This window comes from Monodelphis domestica, chromosome 7, assembly GCF_027887165.1.
Source record: "Monodelphis domestica isolate mMonDom1 chromosome 7, mMonDom1.pri, whole genome shotgun sequence".
In the NCBI taxonomy this organism is placed as follows: Eukaryota; Metazoa; Chordata; class Mammalia; order Didelphimorphia; family Didelphidae; genus Monodelphis; species Monodelphis domestica.
The window spans coordinates 237431170-237457758 of NC_077233.1; the positions used below are offsets into that span (position 1 = coordinate 237431170).

The following is a 26589-nucleotide window of genomic DNA, read 5'->3' on the forward strand; positions in this document are numbered from 1 at the left end:
CTTGAGGAAAGTAAGGCTAACAGTGTTAGGTGACTCACCCAAGTTTACATAGAGAATAAGTGTCTGAGGTCAGATTTGAACTCATGAAGATGAGTCTTCCTGATTCTAAGCCTAGTGCTCTATCTACTGTACAACCCCTCAAAAATTCTACTTTTTAAAAAATCCACTTTTATGCTTTGATTCCTTTTAATATACTTTATTGATATCATTTTAACATCAATTACAATTTATTAGCATATCTTTTTCCATCACCTGTACTCCTACTGCATCCACCCTAGAGAGGAAACATGAAAAAGAAGGGGAGAAAATTCCAACACAACTAACAAATACATTCTTCAGTGTCTAACAGTATATAGAATTCTGGATCTGCAAAGAAATAGTGCTGACATAAGGTATGTTCTTGGGGCCAAAGCTTGGCCATTATTCTTTCAGGGTATTCAAATTTGATTGTTTTGGTTTTGATATGTCCAATTCTGCTTCAATTGTTGTTGTCATTATGTATACCAATTCCCTCTTCTGATGCTTTAACTAGTCATACATCTATATAGGTATTACCAGGCATGCTGTAGTCAACAAATTCACTGTTTCTTTCTTTAAAAAAGCAAAACAAAACAAAACCCTTACCTTCTTAGTATTGGTTCTAAGACAGAAGAATCATAAAGGCTAGGCAGCTGGGGTTAAGTGGCTTACCCAGGGTCACAGAACTAGGAAAAATCCATTGTTTCTTACAGGAAAGAAATTATCCATTATATTCATGTATCAAAACTTTTATAGTCATTTATCTAATTAATAGGCATCTAATTTGTTCTGAGTTCCTTACTACTACAAAAAATGCTACTACTAGTATTTTTGTTGTTCATAAGATCTTTGTTTCAATAACTTCATTGTGGATCTCTGGGTCAAAGGATATAGACAGTTTTGTTTCTATCTTATCAAAATTTCAATTGCTTTCCATGCATGGATTTCTTAAAAAGGTGAGTCCTATCATCATTTTCTGAAAATGCTTAATCATACTCAGTTATTTCTTGATTTCACCTTATGAATTCTTGCTGGTTTTATTTATTTATTTGGTTTAATTTCTTTATTATGTTTATTATTGATTTGAGGCAGCTAAGTGGTACAGTGGATAGAGCACAGAGCCTGGAGTCAGGAAAACCTGAGTTCAAATTCAACCTCAGAAATTTACTAGCTGTGTGACCATGAGCAAGTCATTTACTCCTGTTTATCCCCATTTCCTCATCTGTAAAATTAACTGGAAAAGGAATGGCATACCAGGCCAGTATATGTGCCAAGAAAGCCCCAAATAGGAATACATATAGTAACACATGACTAAACAACGACAAATTGATTTTGTTTTTTTAAGTTTTTTAAAAGTTCTAGCTTTTTCTTATGTGCTTTCAGAATATTTTTCTTCTAGCATTTTTACCTCTGCCTCTTATAATCCATTTTAAAACTTTTTACATTTAAATTTTTAAAAATTAAAAAATTTTAATTTAACTTATTAGCTTTCTATTTTTTTGAATATTTTCAATTTTCCTTTGAGAATTATTGGTAGTTTTAATTGATTGAGATTGTTTCTATTGCTTTTTTTTTTTAGAAAGATGTTGAAGAGACTTCCAGTCAAGATGGCGGCTTAGAGGCAGCGAAAGTTCAGACCTCTGAAAACCCTTCCTTATTAATCACAAACTGAATGCTCCCAGGACACTAAAATTCAAACAGAACAACAGGACAGACCCAGTGAACCCTCCTCCTGGACCTGGATCAAAAGGTACAGCCCCCCCAAAAGCTAGAACCCTAGATCACTTGGATCTAAGGGGTAGGCAGAAGAAAGGTCCCAGGACCCATCCCCCCCAACACAGAGTGCTGAGCCCATGGCAGCAGTGGGAACCTCAGAGCTGGCAAAAGGGCCTCAGGGCTGGCTATTCTGAAGGACTGACCTTGAAAGTAACCTGGGCCAGTCTCCTGGCATTCAACACAGATTGTGGAAGAGGAGGTTTTTTGGTTCGGGGATCATTCGGCCCACACCAGCTGAACCTAATCCCATCAGGAGCCCTCAGAGCCCAGGGAGGCCATGACCCCACCCCCCTTAGAGAGCAGGGTCTTCTGAAAGAACAAAAACCTAGAGGCGGAGACAAGATAGCAGCCTAGAAGGAGCATAAACCTGGCAGCCTGGCCAGAGCTTTGGAGATCCTCCATATTTGCTCCAGCCATCCAGGAAGTTTAGAACTCAGAGAAAACCCAGCCCAACCAAGCTGAACTTAATCCCATCAAAAGTCTCCAGAACACAGGGAAGCCCAGGCTCCCACCCATCCTCATTGACTGCTGGACTTTAAGCCAATCAAAAGCCTCCAGAGGACAGGGAGGCTCAAACCTCCAACAACCCTCCCCCAGAGACTACACCAAGAGATCTTCTGTTAAAGCTCCAAGAAAGGAGACTGATAGAAGTCACCAAAAAACAAAAAAATGAGAGGAACAAGAGCACAGACAAATATGGGGAGTAAAGAAGGGGCAAATTTGAGCAAACAACAGAAAAAGAAGAAACTACAATAGACAGCTACTACTCAGCAAATGCAACAGAGGGGGAAAGATCAGCAAACGATAAACCAGAAATCCCAGCGAATTGGATACAGGCTATGGAAGAACTCAAAACACAACTAAGAGAGGCTGAAGACAATTGGGAAAAGAACTTAAAAATTAAGATAAGTCATCTGGAAACGGAGGCACTTGAACTAAAATGAGAAAACAGTGTCTTGAAAGCAAAATCAACGAGCTGGAAAATGAGGCAAAGGAGATGAAAGATGAGGCAAAGGAGATGAAAGACGAGGTAAAGAGGATGAAAGATAATCTTCAAAGAAAATCAGACCAGAATGAAAAGGATGACCAAAAATCCAGATATGAAATCCAATCTTTAATAACCAGAATACAACAACTGGAATTAAGTGACCTCACAAGGCAGCAGGACACTATAAAACAAAACAAAAAGAATGAAAAAATTGAGGAAAATGTGAAGCATCTCATTCACAAAATAGACAATTTAGAAAATCGTTCAAGAAGAGACAATTTAAGAATAATTGGACTACCAGAAGACCACGACAAAAGAAAAAGCCTGGACATAATACTAAAGGAAATTATCCAGGAAAACTGTCCCGAGATGCTAGAACAAGAAGGGAAAATGGAGATTGAAAGAATCCACAGATCACCCCCTGTATTTAATCCCCAACTGACAACACCAAGAAATGTTATAGCCAAATTCAAAAACAATCAGATGAAAGAAAAGATATTACAAGCTGCCAAGAAGACGCCATTCAGATGCCATGGAAACACAGTGAGGTTAACACAGGATCTGGCTGCATCCACACTGAAGGACCAAAAGGCATGTAATATGATATTCCGGAAAGCAAGGGATCTAGGTCTACAACCAAGAATAAAATACCCATCAAAAATTGACTATATTCTTACAGGGGAAAGTATGGTCATTCAACAAACTAGAAGAATTCCAAGAATTTGCAAAGAAAAGACCAGACCTGAACAGAAAATTTGATGTCCAACCACAGAACTCAAGAGAATCATCAAAAGGTAATTTAAAAAGAGGGGAAAAAAACAAACAAAACAACAACAAAAAAATTTTATGAGACTCAATAAGTGAAAATGATATGTATCCCTATAAGAAAAGAGGTCATTGGTAACTCTTAAAAACTGTAGCTATCACCTGAGCAGCTAGAAGAATTACACTCAAAGGGAACAGTGACAAACTGTATAGGATGAAAGGACAAGGCATAAATAGATATATAGATATATGCATGCATAAATACATATACATGTGTATGTTTATATATATATATATACACACACACATGACTAGAGCTAAAAAAAGAGGTTATGACTAAAAGAAATGGGAAAAGAAACAAATGGGATGAATTTATATGTCACAAATGTAAAGATTAAAATTCAGGGGAGACTGAGGCAGGTAGAAATTAGTTTCTCTCTGCAAGGAGTATTATATTTTTATGAGGTTTATTAAAGATTAAGAATTAAAGAAAATACAGGATAAGAAACAAGTGCCTAGGCCAGAGGCCTAGACAAGACCTCACCTACATTATGGAAAGAACCACATCTGCCCCAAAACAGAAGTCCAAGAGAGCTCTCAAAAGTCTTTGCAATCAGCTTAAATACCTTCTCGATCTCGCCCACCTCAGAATTCTGTGAGATTACAAAGCATTTTGGGGAAGTGGAGCAAGGGCTTGTGGGGATTGAAGTCCAGAGTTCAAATCTCAATTTTACATTCCCCCCATTTGATCCTCTAGGAAGAAGTCCTTCCCTAAAGGATCATAAAAACATAATCAATTTAAAGATTACAATAATTTGAGGATAAGAGGAAAAAAAACAATAATTGCTGAACACATTGACAAAAAGCCTGTTAGGGGGCAGTCCCCTTTGGCATGAAAGTATACATACAAATAAATGTTCAATCACCCACACCCAAAGTTCAATTTTGTGCAACTTGAGGTCTGGAGGCTTCTTCATGGTGGCTTCTCCAACAGTTCAGTTCTGGATTTAGAGAGGCAGCATCTTCTTTACCTAAAATTCTTCTCAAAAGGAATTTAAACTTTGCAATTTAAATAATAATATTTTTTTACATTCCCCCTGTTTTGCATGGCTGAGGTATGAGTTATATGAACCAATTGGTAAGAGATATTAAAAAGACATCAGAAAAATCCAAAGAAAAAAGAAAAAACTCTGGATGAAAATATAGACTATCAAAGTCTTAGGTGAAAAAATTCTAAGTAAAAAGAAAAATAAATCTACAACAGGTCCTTCAATCAGGGCCCAATTAAATGATCTAAGCAATGATGCATTTACCCAGTCAGTAGTCAGGACTACAGAAAGTTGCCACACTATGAGAGGCAGAAAAGGGTCCAGATTATGAGCCAAGTAGGAGCCAAGTTTGGGGATACTCCTCTGTGAGTATCTTCAGAATGAGTGTGGACACAAGGAAAGCCTATGTCTAGCAATGATAAACACAGTAACCTCAAGTCTTCACACTAGGTTCATGACCTTTGTATTGGCCTGGAAGTGCATCAATCCATCCTGGATTGACTTTTCTTTGGCTCTGTGCAATGGCTCTTGTGTGTATATCTTGTCCTGGAATCAGACAGAATCATTAAGCAAAGTCTCATAATTTTTTAAAATAATTAGTGGCATCGTTTTTATAGTCTCTAGCTTTTTAGGGCATGCATTAGCAAATGTATTTCAAACTTGTAGTACTGAAAAATGAAAAGGTTAAAGAAAATCTTAATACTGGTGACGTGCTTCAAATATAAAAAGGAGAGAAAAAATTAAATAAAAAACAAATAGTATATTGCACATGCAAGGAAAATATAATTAAAAAGAGCTCTAAAATTTTCAAAAATATAGCTTATAATCATTGACATGCTGTGTCAGCTAAGAAAATATAGAATGCAAGGTTTTCTCACCAAAAATGAAATCAATTTCCTCTTCATGTCTGGCCATGATCTACTGTGAGTGAAGGCAAATGAATTGAGAGAGGTAACATTTTTTCATTTTTAAAATACAGTAGTATAAATATGTAGATATCAATATCCCCAAAATTCTCAATAGCCCAATTAATTACAATAGCAAATAAACACACTATCATATTTCATATAAGTTGCTGTATGGCATTTTTAAGGCCTATGAATTGATGGATATTTTTCACAATTTTTACAAATGTGGCAATCTTTCAACCTTGGTATTCAAACATATTTTTTAAACAAAGTAAAACTCATCTTGGGTTAAGAACATAATCAAGAACTCTATGTATCATTCTGGTACAAGTAAAGTAGTGAGATGAAGAATATAAATAAAGGGATGATCCTTTTTTGGAGGCTTTTTAGGGATACAAACGCCCTGAGATTAACTGCCCCAACTTCCATTCACATATTTAGAAATGTGGGAAGGTTGGGGGTTATAAAATGTATTTCACTTCAGCTACTAGAATGGGCCTTATCTCATGGTAGGGGCAGGCAAAAATAACCAGAGATTGTTAAAAAAAATTCCAAAAATCATATTTAAAAAACCCTTAAAATCATTTGAGATATTTAGCATATTAAATTTTCCAAAGGTTGTTATACAATTATAACCAGTTCTGAAGTCCATCTCTCCTACTTTGACAATTTTACAAAGGCAAAATAGAAAAACTGTTTTTTCATATATGGGCTTAATCACTAATATTTTTTCAGCACAGTTATAGGGGGAAAACAACAGAATTTCAAATCTCAGTACATTCAAAATAAATTCAATCAACCTTCAGTGTAACAGAATAATATCGAATCCAGTAACATATGAATTTAACATCACAAAGTTAAAACTTAAACAAAAAGTGCAATAGAATATGGAGATTTTTATAAACCATTGGAGTCTGAAATGCCTTAAAATATAGTCTCTAGTCTCTTTTAAGTTTTTTAGGTGTGTTTTTTGTTGTTGTTGTTTGTTGTTTTTAATTATCCATTTAGATGCCTATTGTCAGAAGGCAGAGTGGTAAGGGCTAAGCAATGGGGTCTGAATGATCTGCTCCAGGCAACACGGCCATGAAGTGTCTCAGGCCAGATTTCAACTAGAGACCTCCCATCTCTGGGCCTGGCTCCCAGTTCGCTGGGCCACCCATTTTCCCCTTCAAAGTTAAAGTTGAATCTTTGGGCTGAGTCTGCTCCCTGACAGGCAGGTGAAGTCAATGAAATTACCAGAACAGTCAAAAGGTATCCTTTTAAACAGCCCATTGTTTTTTAAGTTTCTGCTTGAAAAGGTCTGTTTCTTCTCTCTCCCTTTTCTCTCTCTCCCCTAATATGATCCTTCCTCCTGCCCCAGTCCACGTGGAGTCAATACCCCGGTCCACTCAGAGGCTTAGCCTAAGGGAAAATTACCAGTTCTCCTTTCCCTCTCATCTCTCCCTTCCGCCCACATGGCCAATACTGTTACCAGCTGGTCGCAATGAGTCCTGAGCAATCTGCTCCAAGGATCTGGGTGATGAGCCAGCTGGGGTCACACTCGTGGGTCTGGGGCACAGAAACAGGCAGGCAGGGCCAGGAGAGTGGGCATCAGGTGATTGCAATCTTGGTTGAATCAGGTCTGGATCGGGGGCTGAATGCCTGCAGGCAAAAGCGGCTGAGTCGGGTGGGGTGGGTGGCAACCGCAACAGGTCCAGAGCCTGTAGCAGCTTTGTGAGGGTAAAAAACCTTGGGCAGAGAGATGTGGCTCAAAAAAAATTCTAGGTACTAGCTATTAAAGATTAACTAAAGATCAGAAAAGAAATCAGAAGATTGAGAGTTTTTTCTCCCGAAGTGGTTACGCCAAAACTGTAAAGATTAAAATTTAGGGGAGACTGAGGCAGGTAGAAATTAGTTTCTCTCTGCAAGGAGTATTATATTTTTATGAGGTTTATTAAAGATTAAGAATTAAAGAAAATACAGGATAAGAAACAAGTGCCTAGGCCAGAGGCCTAGACAAGACCTCACCTACATTATGGAAAGAGCCACATCTGCCCCAAAATGGAAGTCCAAGAGAGCACTCAAAAGTCTTTGCAATCAGCTTAAATACCTTCTCGATCTCGCCCACCTCAGAATTCCGTGAGATTACAAAGCATTTTGGGGAAGTGGAGCAAGGGCTTGTGGGGATTGAAGTCCAGAGTTCAAATCTCAATTTTACACAAAGAAGCTCATGCTGGGAGGGGGGAGATTGATACACTGGAAGGATAAAGAGGTTGAAGATAGGAAATACTCAACTCTTATGTTCTTTGAAACTGACCCAAAGAGGGAAGAGCAATCTATTCCATTGGGGAAGAGAATAGATTTGCACACTATAGGGTAGTAGAAGGGTAAAAAACAGACTGGTGGGGAGGGAAGTAGTACAAGGGAGGGAGAGGGTGGGGGGGTTAAAAAGACTACAGGGAAAAATAAGGGAGGGAATAAGAAGGGAGGGGGGTAGAAAGGGAAGTAAAATAAGGGGGAAACTAGGGGGAACTAACAAACATTGGTATAGAAGGAAATAGTGAAAAAAGAAAAGGCAGGACCAGGAGTAGAAATAAATGCTGGGAAATACACAGCTAGTAATCATAACTCTGAATGTGAATGGTATTAACTCACCCATAAAACGCAAGCGAGTATCAGAGTGGATTAGAATCCAAAACCCTACCATATGCTGTCTACAAGAAACACACATGAGGAAGGTAGATACACATAGGGTAAAAGTAAGAGGATGGAGCCAAATCTATTGGGCATCAACTGATAAAAAGAAGGCAGGAGTAGCAATCATGATATCTGACAAAGCCAAAGTAAAAATAAATCTAGTTAAAAGAGATAGGGAAGTTAGTTACATCCTGATAAAAGGCAGTATAGACAACGAGGAAATATCTGTACTCAATATGTATGCACCAAATGGCAGAGCATCCAAATTTTTAAAGAAGAAACTAGAGGAACTCAAGGATGAAATAGATAGAAAAACTATACTAGTAGAAGATCTGAATCTTCCCCTATCAGAACTAGAAATATCAAATCAAAAAATAAATAAGAAAGAGGTGAGAGAAGCAAATGAAATCTTAGAAATATTAGAGTTAGTAGACATATGGAGAAAAATAAATAGGGACAAAAAGGAATACACCTTCTTTTCAGCAGCACATGGTACATTCACAAAAATAGACCATGTACTAGGGCACAGAATCATTGCAAACAAGTGTAAAAGGGCAGAAATAATAAATGCAATCTTCTCAGACCACAATGCAATAAAAATAATAATTAGTAAGGGTACATGGAGAGATAAATAAAAAATTAATTGGAAATTAAACAATATGACTCTCCAAAACCAGCTAGTTAAAGAACAAATCTTAGAAACAATTAATAACTTCATTGAAGAAAATTACAATGGTGAGACATCCTTTCAAAACCTATGGGATACAGCCAAAGCAGTACTCAGGGGGAAATTTATATCCTTAAATTCATATATAAACAAATTAAGAAGGGCAGAGGTCAATGAATTGGGCATGCAAATTAAAAAACTAGAAAGTGAACAAATTGAAAACCCTCAGATGAAGACTAAATTAGAAATCCTAAAAATCAAAGGAGAAATTAATAAAATTGAAAGTCAAAGAACTATTGATTTAATAAATAAGACTAGAAGCTGGTACTTTGAAAAAACAAATAAAATTGACAAGGTACTAGTCAGTCTAATTTAAAAAAGGAAAGAAAAAAACCAAATTGACAGTATCCAAGATGAAAAGGGAGACCTCACCTCTAATGAAGAGGAAATTAAGGCAATCATTAAAAACTACTATGCCCAATTATATAGCAAAAAATGTGGCAATCTAAGTAATATGGATGAATACTTACAAAAATATAAATTGCCTAGACTAAAAGAGGAAGAAATAAATTACCTAAACAACCCCATATCAGAAAAAGAAATTGAACAAGCCATCAAAGAACTCCCTAAGTAAAAATCCCCAGGTCCAGATGGATTCACAAATGAATTCTATCAAACATTTAGAGAACAGTTAATCCCAATACTATACAAATTATTTGACATAATAAGCAAAGAGGGAGTTCTACCAAACCTTTTTTATGACACAAACATGGTACTGATTCCAAAACCAGGCAGGTCAAAAACAGAGAAAGAAAACTATAGGCCAATCTCCCTAATGAATATAGATGCAAAAATCTTAAATAGGATACTAGCAAAAAGACTCCAGCAAGTCATCACAAGGGTTATCCACTAAGATCAGGTAGGATTCATACCAGGAATGCAAGGATGGTTCAATATTAGGAAAACCATCCACATAATTGACCACATCAACAAGCAAACTAGCAAGAACCACATGATTATCTCAATAGATGCAGAAAAAGCCTTTGACAAAATACAACACCCATTCCTATTGAAAACACTAGAAAGTATAGGAATAGAAGGGCCTTTCCTAAAAATTATAAACAGTATATACCTAAAACCATCAGCAAACATCATCTGCAATGGGGAAAAACTCAAAGATCACGAGTCAAACAAGGATGCCCATTATCACCTTTATTATTTAATATTGTACTAGAAACACTAGCAGTAGCAATTAGAAAAGAAAAAGAAATTGAAGGTATTAAAATTGGCAATGAGGAGACCAAGCTATCACTCTTTGCGGATGATATGATGATTTACTTAAAGAATCCTAGGGAATCAACCAAAATCGAATCAATCGAAATAATCAACAACTTTAGCAAAGTTGCAGGATACAAAATAAACCCACCTAAGTCATCAACATTTCTATATATCTCCAACCCAGTTCAGCAGCAAGAATTAGAAAGAGAAATTTCATTTAAAGTCACCCGAGACAATATAAAATACTTAGGAATCTATCTGCTGAGATAAACATAGGAACTATATGAACACAACTACAAAACACTCTCCACACAATTAAAACTAGATCTAAACAATTGGAAAAACATTGATTGCTCATGGGTGGGACAAGCTAACATAATAAAAATGACCATCCTACCCAAACTTATCTATCTATTTAGTGCCAAAACCATTGAACTACCAAAAAACTATTTTACTGAATTAGAGAAAACCATAACAAAATTCATTTGGAAGAATAAAGGAGCAAGGATATCCAGGGAAATAATGAAAAAAATACAAAGGAAGGTGGCCTTGCAGTCCCAGATCTCAAACTATATTACAAAGCAGTGGTCATCAAAACAATTTGTTACTGGCTAAGAGACAGAAAAGAGGATCAATGGAATATACTTGGGTTAAATGGCCTCAGCAAGACAGTCTATGACAAACCCAATAACCCAGATTTTTGGACAAAAATCCAGTATTTGATAAAAACTGCTGGGAAAATTGGAAGACAGTGTGGAAGAGATTAGGTATGGATCAACACCTCACACCCTACACCAAGATAAACTCAGAATGGGTGAGTGACTTGAATATAAAGAAGGAAACTATAAGTAAATTAGGTGAACACCGAATAGTATACATGTCAGACCTTTGGGAAGGGAAAGATTTTAAAACCAAGCAAGACTTAGAAAAAGTCACAAAATGCAAAATAAATAATTTTGACTACATCAAATTAAAAAGTTTTTGTACAAACAAAACCAATGTAACTAAAAATAGAAGGAAAGCAACAAATTGGGAAACAATCTTCATAACAAAAACCTCTGACAAAGGTCTAATTACTCAAATCTATAAAGAGCTAAACCAGTTGTACAAAAAATCAAGCCATTCTCCAATTGAAAAATGGGAAAGGGACATGAATAGGCAATTTGCAGTTAAAGAAATCAAGATTATTAATAAGCACATGAAAAAGTGTTCTAAATCTCTTATAATCAGAGATGCAAATCAAAACAACTCTAAGGTATCACCTCACACCTAGCTGATTGGTCAACATGACAGCAAAGAAAAGTAATGAATGCTGGAGGGGATGTGGCAAAGTAGGGACATTAATTCATTGCTGGTGGAGTTGTGAACTGATCCAAACATTCTGGAGGGCAATTTGGAACTATGATCAAAGGGTGATAAAAGACTTTCTGCCCTTTGATCCAGTCATAGCACTGCTGGGTTTGTACCACAAAGAGATCATAAGGAAAAAGACTTGTACAAGAATATTCATAGCTGCACTCTTTGTGGTGGCCAAAAATTGGAAAATGAGGGGATGCCCTTCAATTGGGGAATGGCTGAACAAATTGTGGTATATGTTGGTGATGGAATACTATTGTGCTAAAAGGAATAATAAAGTGGAGGAGTTCCATGGAGACTGGAACAACCTCCAGGAAGTGATGCAGAGTGAGAGGAGCAGAACCAGGAGAACATTGTACACAGAGACTGACACACTGTGGTACAAGAGAACGTAATGGACTTCTCCATTAATGGCTTTACAATGTCCCTGGACAATCTGCAGCGATCTATGAGAAAAAAAAAAAAACTATCCTCAAGCAGAGGACACAATGAGGGAGTAAAAACACGGAGGAAAAGCAACTGCTTGACTACAGAAGTTGAGGGGACATGATCTAGGAGAGACGCTAAATGAGAGCCCTAATGCAAATACCAACAACAAGGAAATGGGTTCAGAGCAAGGACACATGTGATACCCAGAGGAATTGCACCTCGGCTGGAGAAGGGAGGGGTGTTTAGGGGGGAGGAAAAGAAAAGGATCTGTTTCCAATGAATAATGTATGAAAATGACCAAATAAAATAATGTTTTAAAAACAAGAAAGAAAGAAAGAAAGAAAGAAAGAAAGAAAGAAAGAAAGAAAGAAAGAAAGAAAGAAAGAAAGAAAGAAAGAAAGAAAGAAAGAAAGAAAGAAAGAAAGAAAGAAAGAAAGAAAGAAAGAAAGAAAGAAAGAAAGAAAGAAAGAAAGAAAGAGAGAGAGAGAGAAAGAAATGTTGAAGAAACAGGCTTTCTTGCCACCTTTTACCTCTTCCTAGAAGTCTCTGCCCATCGTCCCAGAGATGAATAATCTGCCCTTTTCTTCATAAATCCAAACTAGTCCCCTTTAACCCCCTTAACCCAAAATTGCTTAATTAGAAGTAATCATCTCATTGTTTTCACCTCTTGCCTCCTTTTTACTGACAACCCACTCATTTCTTCTCTTTTTACCCTTTGAACAATATTTTCATACCTCTGGGCAATCAGTTCAGGGCAAGCCTTGATAGAAAAAAACAAAAACATCCAATTGCTCACTAGAGAATATCGCCAGGCCCTGTGATGAACCGTGGCAGTATCAATCAGATACATATTTATTCTGTTTTTCCTTTTTTTTTTTAAACTGTAAGCCATAGAATTTACTATTTACACCTACTTTAGAATTTCTTCTGTGTATGATGACCACAAGTATGGAATGAATAGGATAGATGGGAGTTACAAGTATAGACAGGAGTATTGCCATATGGAAAGCAACCCACTCCACCCCAACAACTCCCACCTCCTCTTCCTCTACATATAAGCTCTCTTTTGGCATTTCTCTTTAAAGGTATACTGGAAGGATTGATTCTTTCACTTCCTCCTGGGTTCCTTCAACACTCTTCCTGACTCCCCAGTCCCCTACCCCCAATCAGTACATACCAGTAACCCCCTTTGACATCTGGTATCAAACAGAAAATCCTCTGTTTGGCTTTTAAGCTCTGTCAGTACCTCTCTCTGCCATCTTAGAATGCCTTACTCTCTTCCGTATCTTCTGTAATCCAGTACCACTGGCCTCCTTGGGTTTCTCCCCAAAAGGCATTCCATTTGCCAAGTCCAGGCATTTCCAGGGACTCCCCCTCCTGCTTGGAATTCTCTCCTTCCTCATTGCCAGCCTCATGTTTCAACTTCAGCTAAAGGACCTCCACCTTCTACAGGAAGCCTTTCCCAGTCCCTCTTAATTCTGGTGCCTTCTTTCTGAGATTATTGCGTTCAGGTGTTTTTCAGTTATGTCTGGTTCTTCGTGACCCCCTTTGGAGTTTTCTTGGCAAAGATGCTGGAGTGCTTCACCATTTCCTCCTCTAGCATATTTTATAAAGGAGAAACTGAGGCAAGCAAAGTGTAATAAATTACTTGCCTGGGGTTGTCCAACAAATAAGTGTCTGAGGCCAGATTTGAACTCAGGAAGGTAAATCTGTCCTGACTCCAGGCCCGTCACTCCAAATGCAATTCATGGGAAAATTTCTAAATTTATTGATATTTTCCAGCCTTTATTGAATTTTGTAGGAAATTCAAACCTCCCTCTTGGGAAAAAAATGTAGATCAACTTTGAACTTACTAAATACATCTCCTCTGAATCATCATCCATCTTCTCATTTCTTTTCCACCTCATGCAGGTTTCATTAAAAACTGAAATGTTACTGATGATTTGTTTTCCTGAAAGAATGAGAAAAAAATGAGGAAGCAATTTATATTCCACCAAAAAGACACAACAATAAAAATGATTCACAGCTTTTAATCAAATGACTTTTTAATCAGTTCAACAAGAACAAATTCAGCTGTAGAGAATTGAATGTGAGCTGTGTCAAGGGGAGGTATTAGGTGTTATTAAAATTTTTTTACTTAAGTGAGCTCAGCTCCAATAAAAGACATCAGGCTAAAAATGATCTCTTCTAGGGTCCCTTTGTCAGTACAAGCTCCTACCAGGCATAGTAAGTGGAGTTTCTGTTCAGGGCCCTAGACAATTCCTGTTCTTTCAAATGATAATGGCAGTTGGTTATACTAAATAAGTACAGAGGTGATTAAGTGAATTCAGTAAACACTTAATGCATGCCTATTAGAGGAATTGTGCTGCCAAATACATCTTCATGACAGATTTCGGGCAGCTAGGTGGAGCGATGGATAGAGAGCAAGGTCTAGAATTAGGAAGACTTGAGTTCAATATGGCCTTAAACCCTAATACTTTGGTATCTTTGCCAAGAAAAATGGGGCCACAAAGAGTCAGACACAAGAGAAAACAACTCACCAAAAAGAACAGTTGGTACGGGATTATGAAGAACTTTGCAAGATCACCTCCAGAAAAATGGGCCTTTTATTTGGCTCAGAAAGACAGCAGAATACAGAGGATAAAAAGCTCAAAACCAGATTCATGTGCTTTTGTTCCCGAATGGAGTGTGCTGATCTACACTTGAGGGCCACACTCAGAATCCTCAATGCCTTTCCAAACCCCAAAGCCCTTCTGGGGGCACTCTTCCTCTCTACAGGCCATTTCCCATTCTCAGAAGCGGCAATCTTAAAGAGCTTCATATAGAGTCTCTTATATAAATACGTGTTCTCATATATATTCTCTTATATAAATACGTGTTCTCATATATATTCTCTTATATAAATACGTGTTCTCTTATATATTCTCTTATATAAATACGTGTTCTCTTATATATTCGCTTATATAAATACGTGTTCTCATATATTCTCTTATATAAATACGTGTTCTCTTATATATTCTCTTATATAAATACGTGTTCTCTTATATATTCTCTTATATAAATACGTGTTCTCTTATATATTCTCTTATATAAATACGTGTTCTCTTATATATTCTCTTATATAAATACGTGTTCTCTTATATATTCTCTTATATAAATACGTGTTCTCTTATATATTCGCTTATATAAATACGTGTTCTCTTATATATTCTCTTATATAAATACGTGTTCTCTTATATATTCTCTTATATAAATACGTGTTCTCTTATATATTCTCTTATATAAATACGTGTTCTCTTATATATTCTCTTATATAAATACGTGTTCTCTTATATATTCTCTTATATAAATACGTGTTCTCATATATTCTCTTATATAAATACGTGTTCTCTTATATATTCTCTTATATAAATACGTGTTCTCTTATATATTCTCTTATATAAATACGTGTTCTCTTATATATTCTCTTATATAAATACATGTTCTCTTATACAAATACATGTTCTCATATATTATCATAAAAATATGTGTTCTTATATATTCTCATATAAATACATGTTCTCGTATATATATTTTCTTATATAAATACATGTTCTCATATATTCTCTTATATAAATACATGTTCTCATATATTCTCTTATATAAATACATGTTCTCTTATATATTCTCTTACATAAATACATATTCTCCTATATAAATATATGTTCTCTTATATATATTCTCTTATAAAAATATGTTCTCATATATTCTCTTATATAAATAAAAGTTCTCATATATCCTCATATAAATACATGTTCTCTTATATATTCTATTATACAAATATATGTTCTCTTATATAAATACATGTTCTCTTCTATATCATCTCTTATAGAAATACATATTCTCATATATATGCTTCTTAAATTCTTAAAACCCCATGCTTAGCTGTGTGCTTGGCACATTTGTTGTTCTTTAGTTATTTCTGTCATGTTCAATTCTTCATGACCCTGTTTTGAGTTTTCTTGGCAAAGGGACTGGAGTGGATTGCCTTTCCTTTTCCAGCTCATTTGATAAGTGAGGAAACTGAGGCAAACAGAGTGAAGTGACTTGTCCAGGGTCACACAACTGACAAGTGTCTGAAGGCACATTTGAACTCAAGAAGATAATGTTCCTGACTCCAGGCCCAGCATTCTATTCACCATGTCACCTAACTGTGCTTGGCACATAGTAGGTGCTTAATATATGAGATTTTTTTTCCTTTCCATTCATTCCTTCAGACAGACAGACATGATTCTCACTTCCTCTGCTCTCCCATCAAATATACTTCCAGGGTTCCCAAACACTTCATTCTACTACTCCCTGACCCTCAAGCCAAGCTAAAACATACACCTATAGAAACAATGCTCCCTCAGAACAAATTCTCCAAGAACACTGCTTGCTTTGTTCTTTCATTTCACACCAACATACAACCAGGCCATTCTTTCTCTTTTTTAGATTGATTGATGTTTTTTGCCATTTTTCTGTTTTGAGTACCAAATTTTCTCTGTCATTCCAGTTCATTCCTCCATCCATTGAGAAAGCAAAGCAATATGATATCCATTATACATGTAAAGTAAGTCAAAATGGATTCCCATATGTTCCATTTATATTGCAACTGGACCATCCTCATTGGATACCACAGAGTCTTCTTCCAAATATTTGTGATCACTATTCCCAGGATAATCCTTTAATCACTAGTTGACCAACCTCAGCCTTAAAGCTAAATCTTGACACTCCAAATAATGCTGCTAATAATAAATAATACTACTTCCTCAATTTGCAGATGTACCTCTTCTCCCTTTTCCCTTTCAGCTCCATTGCACCTGGTTTCAAACCCCACAACAGACAATAGTTGTGTGGTCTTAGGCAAACCATAATCTGAATTTCAATTTTCCTTTTCTTTAAAAATGCAGCTAATTAGGAAATTTGTTATGTAATTGATAAAATATTGAAAAAAAATTTTATGTAGCCCATTATCAAACCCTCATTAACTAGATGGTATAATAGAACAGAGTGCCAGGTCTGGAATCAGAAGGACCCCAGTTCAAATTTGGCCTCAGACACTTACCAACTGCATGACTCAGAGTAAATCACTTAACACTGTGTGCCTCCATTCTTCATCTGCAAAATGAGCCAAGGAAGGAAATGGCAAGCCATTCCTTTCCATTTTCCAAGAAAACCCCAAAGACATGAAAAAGTCAGACACCACTGAAAAAACTATAACAGCCAAAATAATTATACCCATCTCATAGGATTGTTGTGGGATCAAAATAGAAAATGTGTCTACAGTGCCGTATAATCCCTTTAAAAGCACCATGTAAATGTTGGCCATTAAGGAAGCAATATGGTACCCTTTGTTTGAGCTTGGGAACCTCTTGAGCCCTGAATTGACTCCTCTATAAAACTGAGCGTCTTGGCTTAAATGATTTCTAAGGTCTTTTCCAACTCTAACATTCTTTGCTTCTGTTGAATGAGTAGATTGAATTTATGTTGCCATTTCTATTCTCAGCCTAATTATTTATCTAACTCATGGCTTCTAATTTCATTAGGCAGAGTCAGATATAAATATAAAAATGGTGTTTACAAAGCAGACAAAATACCAAAAAATGTTTTTTTTTAAAGAAGGTAGTTTGCTATTAGCCAGATACACATATTTATGGGAAGAATGTGTCTAGGCAGGAGAAAGCCAATGGCCTTGGACTTAGTTTTGTTCCTCTACCTTTTCCCCTTCCCCATCATTTGCAAAGGAGACATATATATGGTCTTTTTTTTAACCCTTATCTTCCATCTTAGAGTTGATTTTGGGTATCGGTTCTAGGGCAGGAGATAGCTATGAGCCCTGCAGTATCAGAGGTATGAATTGTGTCCCTCTGGGTGAGCCTTGCTCACAGATATTCACTCCATGGATGCTTCTTCCTACATGTGCACTAAATGCTCTGCTCGCTAACTGTGTGCCCTCTCTTCTTTCTAATGATGCTGTATTTACAGGGGAATATAACCTAGGGATTGGGGGAGAATTTTTTTTTATTTCTGCTTTTCTTATTAAACTATTTCACTAAATCCTTGTCTTTTGAAGTTACTATGCCCTCTGTGGGATCAATAAAAGTGAAAGTATTAGTGAAGGCTCTTAATAAATGACTTTTAAACTTGGTTAAACCAGCAGAGTACCAGGAACCTGGGGCAGAATTGTCTGGGAGATTCACATGCAAAGTGAGGCATTTCATGGGGGCTACATGTTCATACTTTATATATTATTATTATTATTATTAAATTATTAACTATATTATTTCTATTTAAATTTTATGTTTATTCCTTTGTCCTCAAAAATAAACTTGAGCGGACAGTGAGGCAATTCAGTGGATGGAGAGCCAGGCCAAGAGATGGGAGTTCCTAGGTTCAAATATGGCCTTGGATACTTTCTAGCTGTGTGATCTTGGACAAGTCACTTAATCCCCATGGTCTAGACCCATGTTGGTGAACCTATGGCACATGTGCCAGAGGGAGCACTTAGAGCCCTCTCTGTGGGCATGTGCACCATCACCTCAGCACAGTGTTCGCCAGAGTTTATTACTAGAAAGCCAGAGGGAAGCGGGACAGGGCTGCTTCCCTCTTCCTCTCCATGGGCATCTGAGAACATTTCTCATATCACCCACCCTTCTAAAAGGTTCATCCTCACTGACCTAGCTTTTATTGCTCTTCTGCCTTGGAATCAATACATGGTATTGATTATAAGATGAAAGATTAGTGTTAAAAAATAAATGAGATTTTTTTAAACTTTCATTTTATGTGCTAAAATTCACTAATAAGGAGAATATAATAAGAATCAAATTATCAAAATAGCACAGTCACAGTCTACTAATATAATAATTACATTAGAGAGTTTGTAGGTTTTAACCTCAACAATCTACCAAATATCCCAAATTTTGCATAAAATTTAGAAAACTTTTAAAATTTAAATTGTTTTTAAAAGTTTAAAAGACATTTTCCTCTTTCATTCCTAGTGATGAGTAGGTGGTACAGTGGATAGAGTGTTAGGCCAGGAGCCAGGAAGCCCAGAGTTCAAATCCAGTCTCAGACATTTACTGCTTTTGTGACCCTAGGCAAGTCATTTTACTTCTGTCTGCTTCAATTTCCTTATTGATAAAATGGGAATAATGATAGCAACTACCTTTTGGGGTTGTTATGAGGATTAAATTAGATAATAATTATAAAGTGTTTTATACAGTGCCTAGCACATAATAAACACCATATTTATTTTTTATTGTTGTTTAGCCTTTTTCAATCACATCCAACTCCTCATGACCCCTTTTGGGGTTTTCTTGGCAAAGATACTAGAGTGAGTTGTCATTTTCTTCTCCAGACTCATTTTAGAAATGAATTGGGGCAAACAGAGTTGCCCAGAATCACACAAGTTGTAAATGTCTGAGGCAGGATTTGAACTAGGATCTTCTTGGCTCTAGACCTCGCTGTCCATATTAATATTATCTAGCTATTATTATTCATTCTCCAAGGCTGAGATCAAATGGCACACTCTCAAAGCTACCTTCTCTGGCCATCTGTTTTCCTTTCACTTCACTCCTCTCAAATTTTGTACCAATTTTAGGAAAGCATAACTTTCTGCCTTGGACTACTGTAAGTCGGTGCACCTGTCTGTCTCCTCCTCTCTATGTTCTGGGTCAAGATTGTGCCATGTTCAAATTTGTTCTTCCCATACAAGCTAGAACAATAGCCTACCGTATGCAGTAAGCATTGTGAATGAAGGAGCCAGTATAAGGGACATCTGACAACACATTACCCTTTACTCTAATGATATGATACTTTACGATAAACTGGATTCCACTAACAAAGATGCAAGTTCAGTGTTTGAATGCTGAATGGCCTTTTGTTCTTGACTTCCTTACTTCTGTTGTTCAAATATGACTGAATCCCCTTGGCCAGGATAGTATCAATAGATGACTCTTCCCTTCTCGCCCTCCCTTCTCCCCATTCCCAAGCCAAACCTTTATCCCTCCTCCACCCCTGCCCCCAGCAACAGTATTGCCAAATTCATTTCCTACACTGAAGCAATGAGGAAAGCCCTGGTGTTTAAACTTGTTCTGTTCTTGTTCTTTATGTTCAGAATGTTTTGAAAGTTCATCAGGGAACAGTTTGCTCCCCTTTATGAGGAATACCCAACTTCATAAGAAGCCAACTTCAAAGCTGCTTCGGAAAGCAGACAGGGGTTATACAATGCGGAGTTTATTGAAGCAGTTTCCCCCATGTTAATTAGTCATCAGAGAGGAGAGGAGAGGAGATCACACAAGAGTGAGACGCTTGGGAATCTGAATTTCAGAACTGAGAGGAGGGAACACATGAGCAGAGATCAGAAGGATTCTCAACAAAGGGGCTATCCCAAAGGTGAAATTTAGTTACAGAAGTATAAGCACACAGGATTTGGAAATGTAAGGAAGAAAGGAAACAGGTCCAATAAAGGACCAACTATGTTGCAGGCACAGTGCTGAGCACATTTCAAATATTATCTGTAAGGAATAGGTCCTGACAAGATGGTGGACCCCTCTTATAAGCCTATTTAATGGAGTAAAAAGAAAATTGAGTTAAATTTCATGTTCTAGCTTAAGTTCCTTTTCCCCACATCATGTCAGCAGTACATGAGGGGGAACACATGATAGGTTAGTCCTTCAAGAGGCTAACAAGTAAAGTTGCTTTTCTTGGATTAGTTAAAACCCATGTGAATGACTGGGGTTGTATTTTTTTCCATGTTAACATGACACATTTTCTTATCCTCCCTTCTTCCCTTGCCCTTCTCAGAGCCAATATGTAATTCCACTAGGTTATATAAATGCCATCACTTGATACCTATTTCCAAATTATTCATTTTTGCAATAGAGTGATCTTTTGAAACCAAACCTCAAATCATATACCCATATAAACAAGTGAGGAGTCATATGTTTTTCTTCTGCATTTCTACTCTGGATGTGAATAGCATTCTTTCTCATAAATCCCTCAGGATTGCCCTGGATCATTGCATTGTTACAAGTTACAAAGTCCATTAAATTCTATCATTTCACAATGTTTCACTTTCTGTGTATAATGTTCTTCTGGTTCTGCTCATTTCACTCTGCATCAGTTCATGGAGGTTCTCCCAGTTCATATAGAAATCCTCCAGTTCATCATTCCTTAGGCACAGTGGTATTCCATCATCATCAAATACCACCATTTGTTCAGCCATTTCCCAATAGAGGGACACCTCATTTTCCAATTTTTTGCCACTACAAAGGGCACAACTATGAATATTTTTGCACAACCCTTTTTTATCTCTTTGGGGTAGTATTGTATTAGTAGTAGTATTGCTTGATCAAAGGGCAGACAGTCTTTTAGCACCCTTTGGGCATTATTCCAATTTGCCTTCCAAAATGGTTGGATCAATTCACAACTCCACTAGCAATGTATTAGTGTCCCAATTTTGCCACATCCCCTCCAACATTTATTATTTTCCTTTACCATCTTATTGAACTGATTGGGGTTGAAAATTGCAAGCCAATCAGCTGACTCTCCTGACCAGATGATAACTCTCTAGTAACTGGCCAACAGTGAATGAGGGGAGGGATTGATTCATTAATAAAAGGGAGCCTGCCTGCTCCCATTCCTTGTACTTGCTTGCTGGCTGTAACACCTATAGCACTGGCATGTGAGTCCTATTCTCACAAATATGAAATAAAATACATGAATGCCGAGTTCAAGACTCTTTTCAGTAGGTGGTCATTCTTCTCGTAATCTTATAATTCTTAAAGAATTATTACTAGTGATTCTGGTGGAAGGTAAACACCATAAAATGTGACCTGAGCAAGCATCATGAAGCAACCTCAATCAATTCAAAATTTTTGTTGAGGCAGGGATAAATGTAAGGAAAGACTTTGGACCCTGGGATGCAAGACACAACAGTGAGGAGACAGAATCCAAAGGATACCACATCCTATGGGTGGAGACTATTTGAGCTTGTTTTTTTTTTCCTTGTTGAAATTGTTATTTGTAGTGAACAAAAATCTAAAACTGATAGTTAATCTTCCAAATTGATTTCAAAATATCCTGAATGACAATGCTTTCTGGTAAAGATCATTTGTATCCTGCATAAAAGCTAAGAAAAACTGCCTGTGAAGAAGGCAGAAAACATCTAAAAAGACTAATTATTTTTACTATGTGCCAAGTTTAAGTGTTTCCACCTGCAACAGGAGTACATGCTGTCATAGCCCTCTAAATATCAACATGCTGGGGAGAAGCCGTGATTGCCTTCTGAAATTATGGCTCTACCTAATTCATCGAGATATTTTAAGAAAAGTGTTTTATAAACATTAAAATGCTAATTAAGTATGAGAGGCAAATAGAGAGTTGGCCTTGGAATGAGGAATATCTAGGTTCAAGTTTTGTTGATATATACTATCTCTGTGACGATAGGCAAGTCTCTTACTCTCTTGATCCCCCCAGACAACTCTCTTAAAACCGTGAGTTGAAGGGGTAGCTAAGTAGCAGTGTGGATAGAGAGTGACAACTGGAGTTGGAAGGACCTGGGTTTAAATATGACCTCAGACATTTAGCAGGGTGACCCTAGGCAAGTCACTTAATAGCCCTTAAAGCTCTTCTGTCTTCACTAACAACAACAACAAGAAGAAAATATGGTAAAGGTTAAAAGAAACATTAATTAAAATTAAATTATTAATTTAAACAATTAAAGCACTTCTGGTCAAGATGGAGGCTTAGAGAAAGCTAAAGTTCAGATCTCCTGAAACCCTTCCCTACCAAACTCAAACTATATGCTCCTAGGGCACCGAAATTCAAAACGATCAACAGCATAGACCCCGGGAGTCCTCCTCCTGGACCTGGACCTGGATCAAAAGGTATGCCCCCCCCCAAAAGCCAGAACCCGAGACCACTCAGACCTAAGAGGTAGGCAGAAGGAAGGTCCTAGGACCCATCCCCCCCAACCCAGAGCACCGAGTCCGAGGCAGCAGAGGCAACCTCAGAGCCCCATGGCCGGTTAACCTGAAGGCCGCTTCCTGAAAACAATCTGACCCAGTCGAGGGGCACCCAGACAGCAGGGAAACAGAGAGAGACAGGGGAGCTTGTAAACCCCTGGGAGGAGCCCTCGGAGCTCCGGGAAGCCGCGGCCCCTCCCCCTCAGAGAGCAGGGTCATCTGGAACAACAGCAACTCTCAGGGCTGGCAAAAGGGCCTTGGGAGCCGGCTATTCTGAAGGCCAAACCCTGAAAACAACCTGACCCAGTTGATGGGGCACCCAGACAGCAGGGAAACAAAGAGAGACTGGGGAGCTTGTAACCCTCTGGCTGGATCCTTCCATCCGAGTCTCACGAAAAAAGTCCCTGACTCAAGGCATACTCAGTTCAACCCAGGGAAAAGCTAATCCCATCAGGAGCCCTCGGAGCTCCCGGAAGCCTCGGCCCCTCCCCCCCCCCCCCCCCCCCCCCCCCGCAGAGTGCTGGCGCTGGCCAGCTAAGGCAAAGAAACAAGGGACAAGGAGGCTTAGAGCATGGAAGTAAGGCAACAGAGAAGCATCTGGAGGGTGCTGAGGAGAAGAGGGCAGTAACAGGGACACACCAGCAATTCCTGGCTTCCCCGGGAAGACAGAACAACAACTGCATAGAACGGACAATCTGCCTAGGGCTAAAACCTCTGAACTCCAGACAGAGATAAGAAAAGCTAGTCCTCCCCACTCAGATAGAGATGGCAAACTCCACAGAAGCACAAAAGCCCCAAAATTAAAAAAAAAAAAGAAGAAGAGGGCGACTTTGCACACATTTTATGGAGCAAAAATACAAAACACAGAGGAGATAGAAGAGGAAACACAAGCAAATGCTCCGAAACCTTCCAAAGGAAATGGAAACTCTCCACAAACCCATGAAGAATTTGAATCTGAAATGATCAAAAAGATGGAAGCCTTCTGGGAGGAAAAGTGGAAAATAATGCAAAAGAAATTCGCATATCTACAAAACCAGTTTGACCAAATTGAAAAAGAAAACCAGGCTTTAAAGCAAGAACTAATAAAGCAAAGCCAAAACACCAAGAAATTAGAAGAGAACATAAAATATCTCACTGACAAAGTGGCAGATTTGGAAAATAGAGGGAGGAGATAATTTAAGAATAATTGGACTTGCAGAAAAGCCAGAAATAAACACCAAACTCGACATCGTAATACAAGATATAATCAAAGAAAATTCTAGAACAAGGGGGCAATACAGCCACTGACAGAGCTCACAGAACACCCTCTACACTAAACCCCCAAAAGACAACTCCCAGGAATGTAATTGCCAAATTCCAAAACTCTCAAACAAAAGAAAAAAATCCTAAAAGAAGCCAGAAAAAGACAATTTAGATATAAAAGAATGCCAATCAGGGTCACACAAGACCTTGCAAGTTCTACTCTAAATGATCGTAAAGCATGGAACATGATCTTCAGAAAGGCAAGAGAGCTAGGTCTTCAACCAAGAAGCAGCTATCCAGCAAAACTGACTATATACTTCCAAGGGAAAGTATGGGCATTCAACAAAATAAAAGATTTCCAACTTTTTGCAAAGAAAAGACCAGAGCTCTGTGGAAAGTTTGATACCGAAAAACAAAGAGCAAGGAATACCTGAAAAGGTAAATATTAAGGAAAGGGGAAAGGAGAAAAATGTTATCTTCTTCTTTTACTCAAACTCTCTTCTATAAGGACTACATTTATATCAATTTATGTATACTAACATATGGGGAAAATGTAATGTATAAATAGGGAGTAAAGAAAGACCAAATAGAATAATCTTTCTCACACAAAGATTCACATGGGAAGGGGAGGGGAAGAAAACTCCTATAAGAAGGAGAGGAAGAGAGGGGGGGTGGTTTACTTAAACCTCAATCTCAGGGAAATCAACTCTGAGAGGGAAAAACATCCAGATCCATTGGGATCTTGAATCCTATCTTACCCAACAAGGGTAGGGAGAAGGGAAAACCAAGGGGGGGAGGGGGGGAGGAAAACAAAAAGGGAGGGAAAGAGAGGGGGGAGGGGGAGGGAACAAAAAGGGAGGGACTAAAAAGGGAAACATCAAGGGAGGGGACAAGGGGGACCAATTTAAAGTAAATCACTGGACTAAAAGGTAGAGCTGAAGAAGAAAAGGTTAGAACCAGGGAAGGATATCAAAATGCCAGGGAGTCCACAAGTGACAATCATAACTTTGAACGTGAATGGGATGAACTCACCCATAAAACGTAGGCGAATACCAGAATGGATTAGAATCCAAAACCCTACCATATGTTGTCTTCAAGAAACACACATGGGGCAGGTTGACACCCACAAGGTCAGAATTAAAGGATGGAGTAAGATCTTCTGGGCCTCAACTGACAGAAAGAAGGCAGGAGTGGTAATCATGATATCTGATAAAGCCAAAGCAAAAATAGACCTGATCAAAAGGGATAGGGAAGGTAATTATATTTTGTTAAAAGGGACTTTAGATAATGAGGAAATATCACTAATCAACATGTATGCATCAAATAATATAGCACCCAAATTTCTAATGGAGAAACTAGGAGAATTAAAGGAAGAAACAGACAGTAAAACCATATTAGTAGGAGACTTAAACCAACCATTATCAAATTTAGATAAATCAAATCAAAAAATAAATAAGAAAGAGGTAAAAGAAGTGAATGAAATCTTAGAAAAATTAGAATTAATAGACATATGGAGAAAAATAAATAGGGATAAAAAAGAATACACCTTCTTCTCAGCACCACATGGCACATTCACAAAAATTGACCATACATTAGGTCACAGAAACATAGCACACAAATGCAGAAAAGCAGAAATAATAAATGCAGCCTTTTCAGATCACAAGGCAATAAAAACAATGATCAGTAACGGTACGTGGAAAACCAAATCAAAAACTAATTGGAAATTAAACAATATGATACTCCAAAATCGTTTAGTTAGAGAAGAAATCATAGAAACAATTAATAATTTTATTGAGGAAAATGACAATGGTGAGACATCCTTTCATACCTTTTGGGATGCAGCCAAAGCAGTAATCAGAGGTAAATTCATATCCCTGAGTGCATATATTAACAAAGTAGGGAGAGCAGAGATTAATCAATTGGAAATGCAAATGAAAAAACTCGAAAGCGATCAAATTAAAAATCCTCAGCAGAAAACCAAACTAGAAATCCTAAAAATTAAGGGAGAAATTAATAAAATCAAAAGTGATAGAACTATTGATTTAATAAATAAGACAAGAAGCTGGTACTTTGAAAAAACAAACAAAATAGACAAAGTACTGGTCAATCTGATTTAAAAAAGGAAGGAAGAAAAGCAAATTAACAGCATCAAAGATGAAAAGGGGGACAGCACCTCCAATGAAGAGGAAATTAAGGCAATCATTAGAAATTACTTTGCCCAATTATATGGCAATAAATACACCAATTTAGGTGATATGGATGAATATATACAAAAATACAAACTGTCTAGACTAACAGAAGAAGAAATAGAATTCTTAAATAATCCCATATCAGAAAATGAAATCCAACAAGCCATCAGAGAACTTCCTAAGAAAAAATCCCCAGGGCCTGATTGGTTCACCAGTGAATTCTTTTTTTTTTTTTAAATTATATTTTATTTGATCATTTC

General features: G+C 37.4%; 1 protein-coding gene across 3 annotated transcripts in view; it reads right to left on the minus strand.

The window, feature by feature from the left end:
* SUSD1 (sushi domain containing 1) overlaps positions 1–26589 on the minus strand; it is a 376643-nt gene that overhangs the window by 173371 nt on the left and 176683 nt on the right. For all 3 annotated transcript variants that reach the window (XM_007498165.3, XM_007498164.3, XM_016423857.2), the window contains one exon: positions 13764–13861. In XM_007498165.3, coding sequence (XP_007498227.2) covers positions 13764–13861 — 98 coding nt within the window. The remainder of the gene's footprint in view (positions 1–13763; positions 13862–26589) is intronic.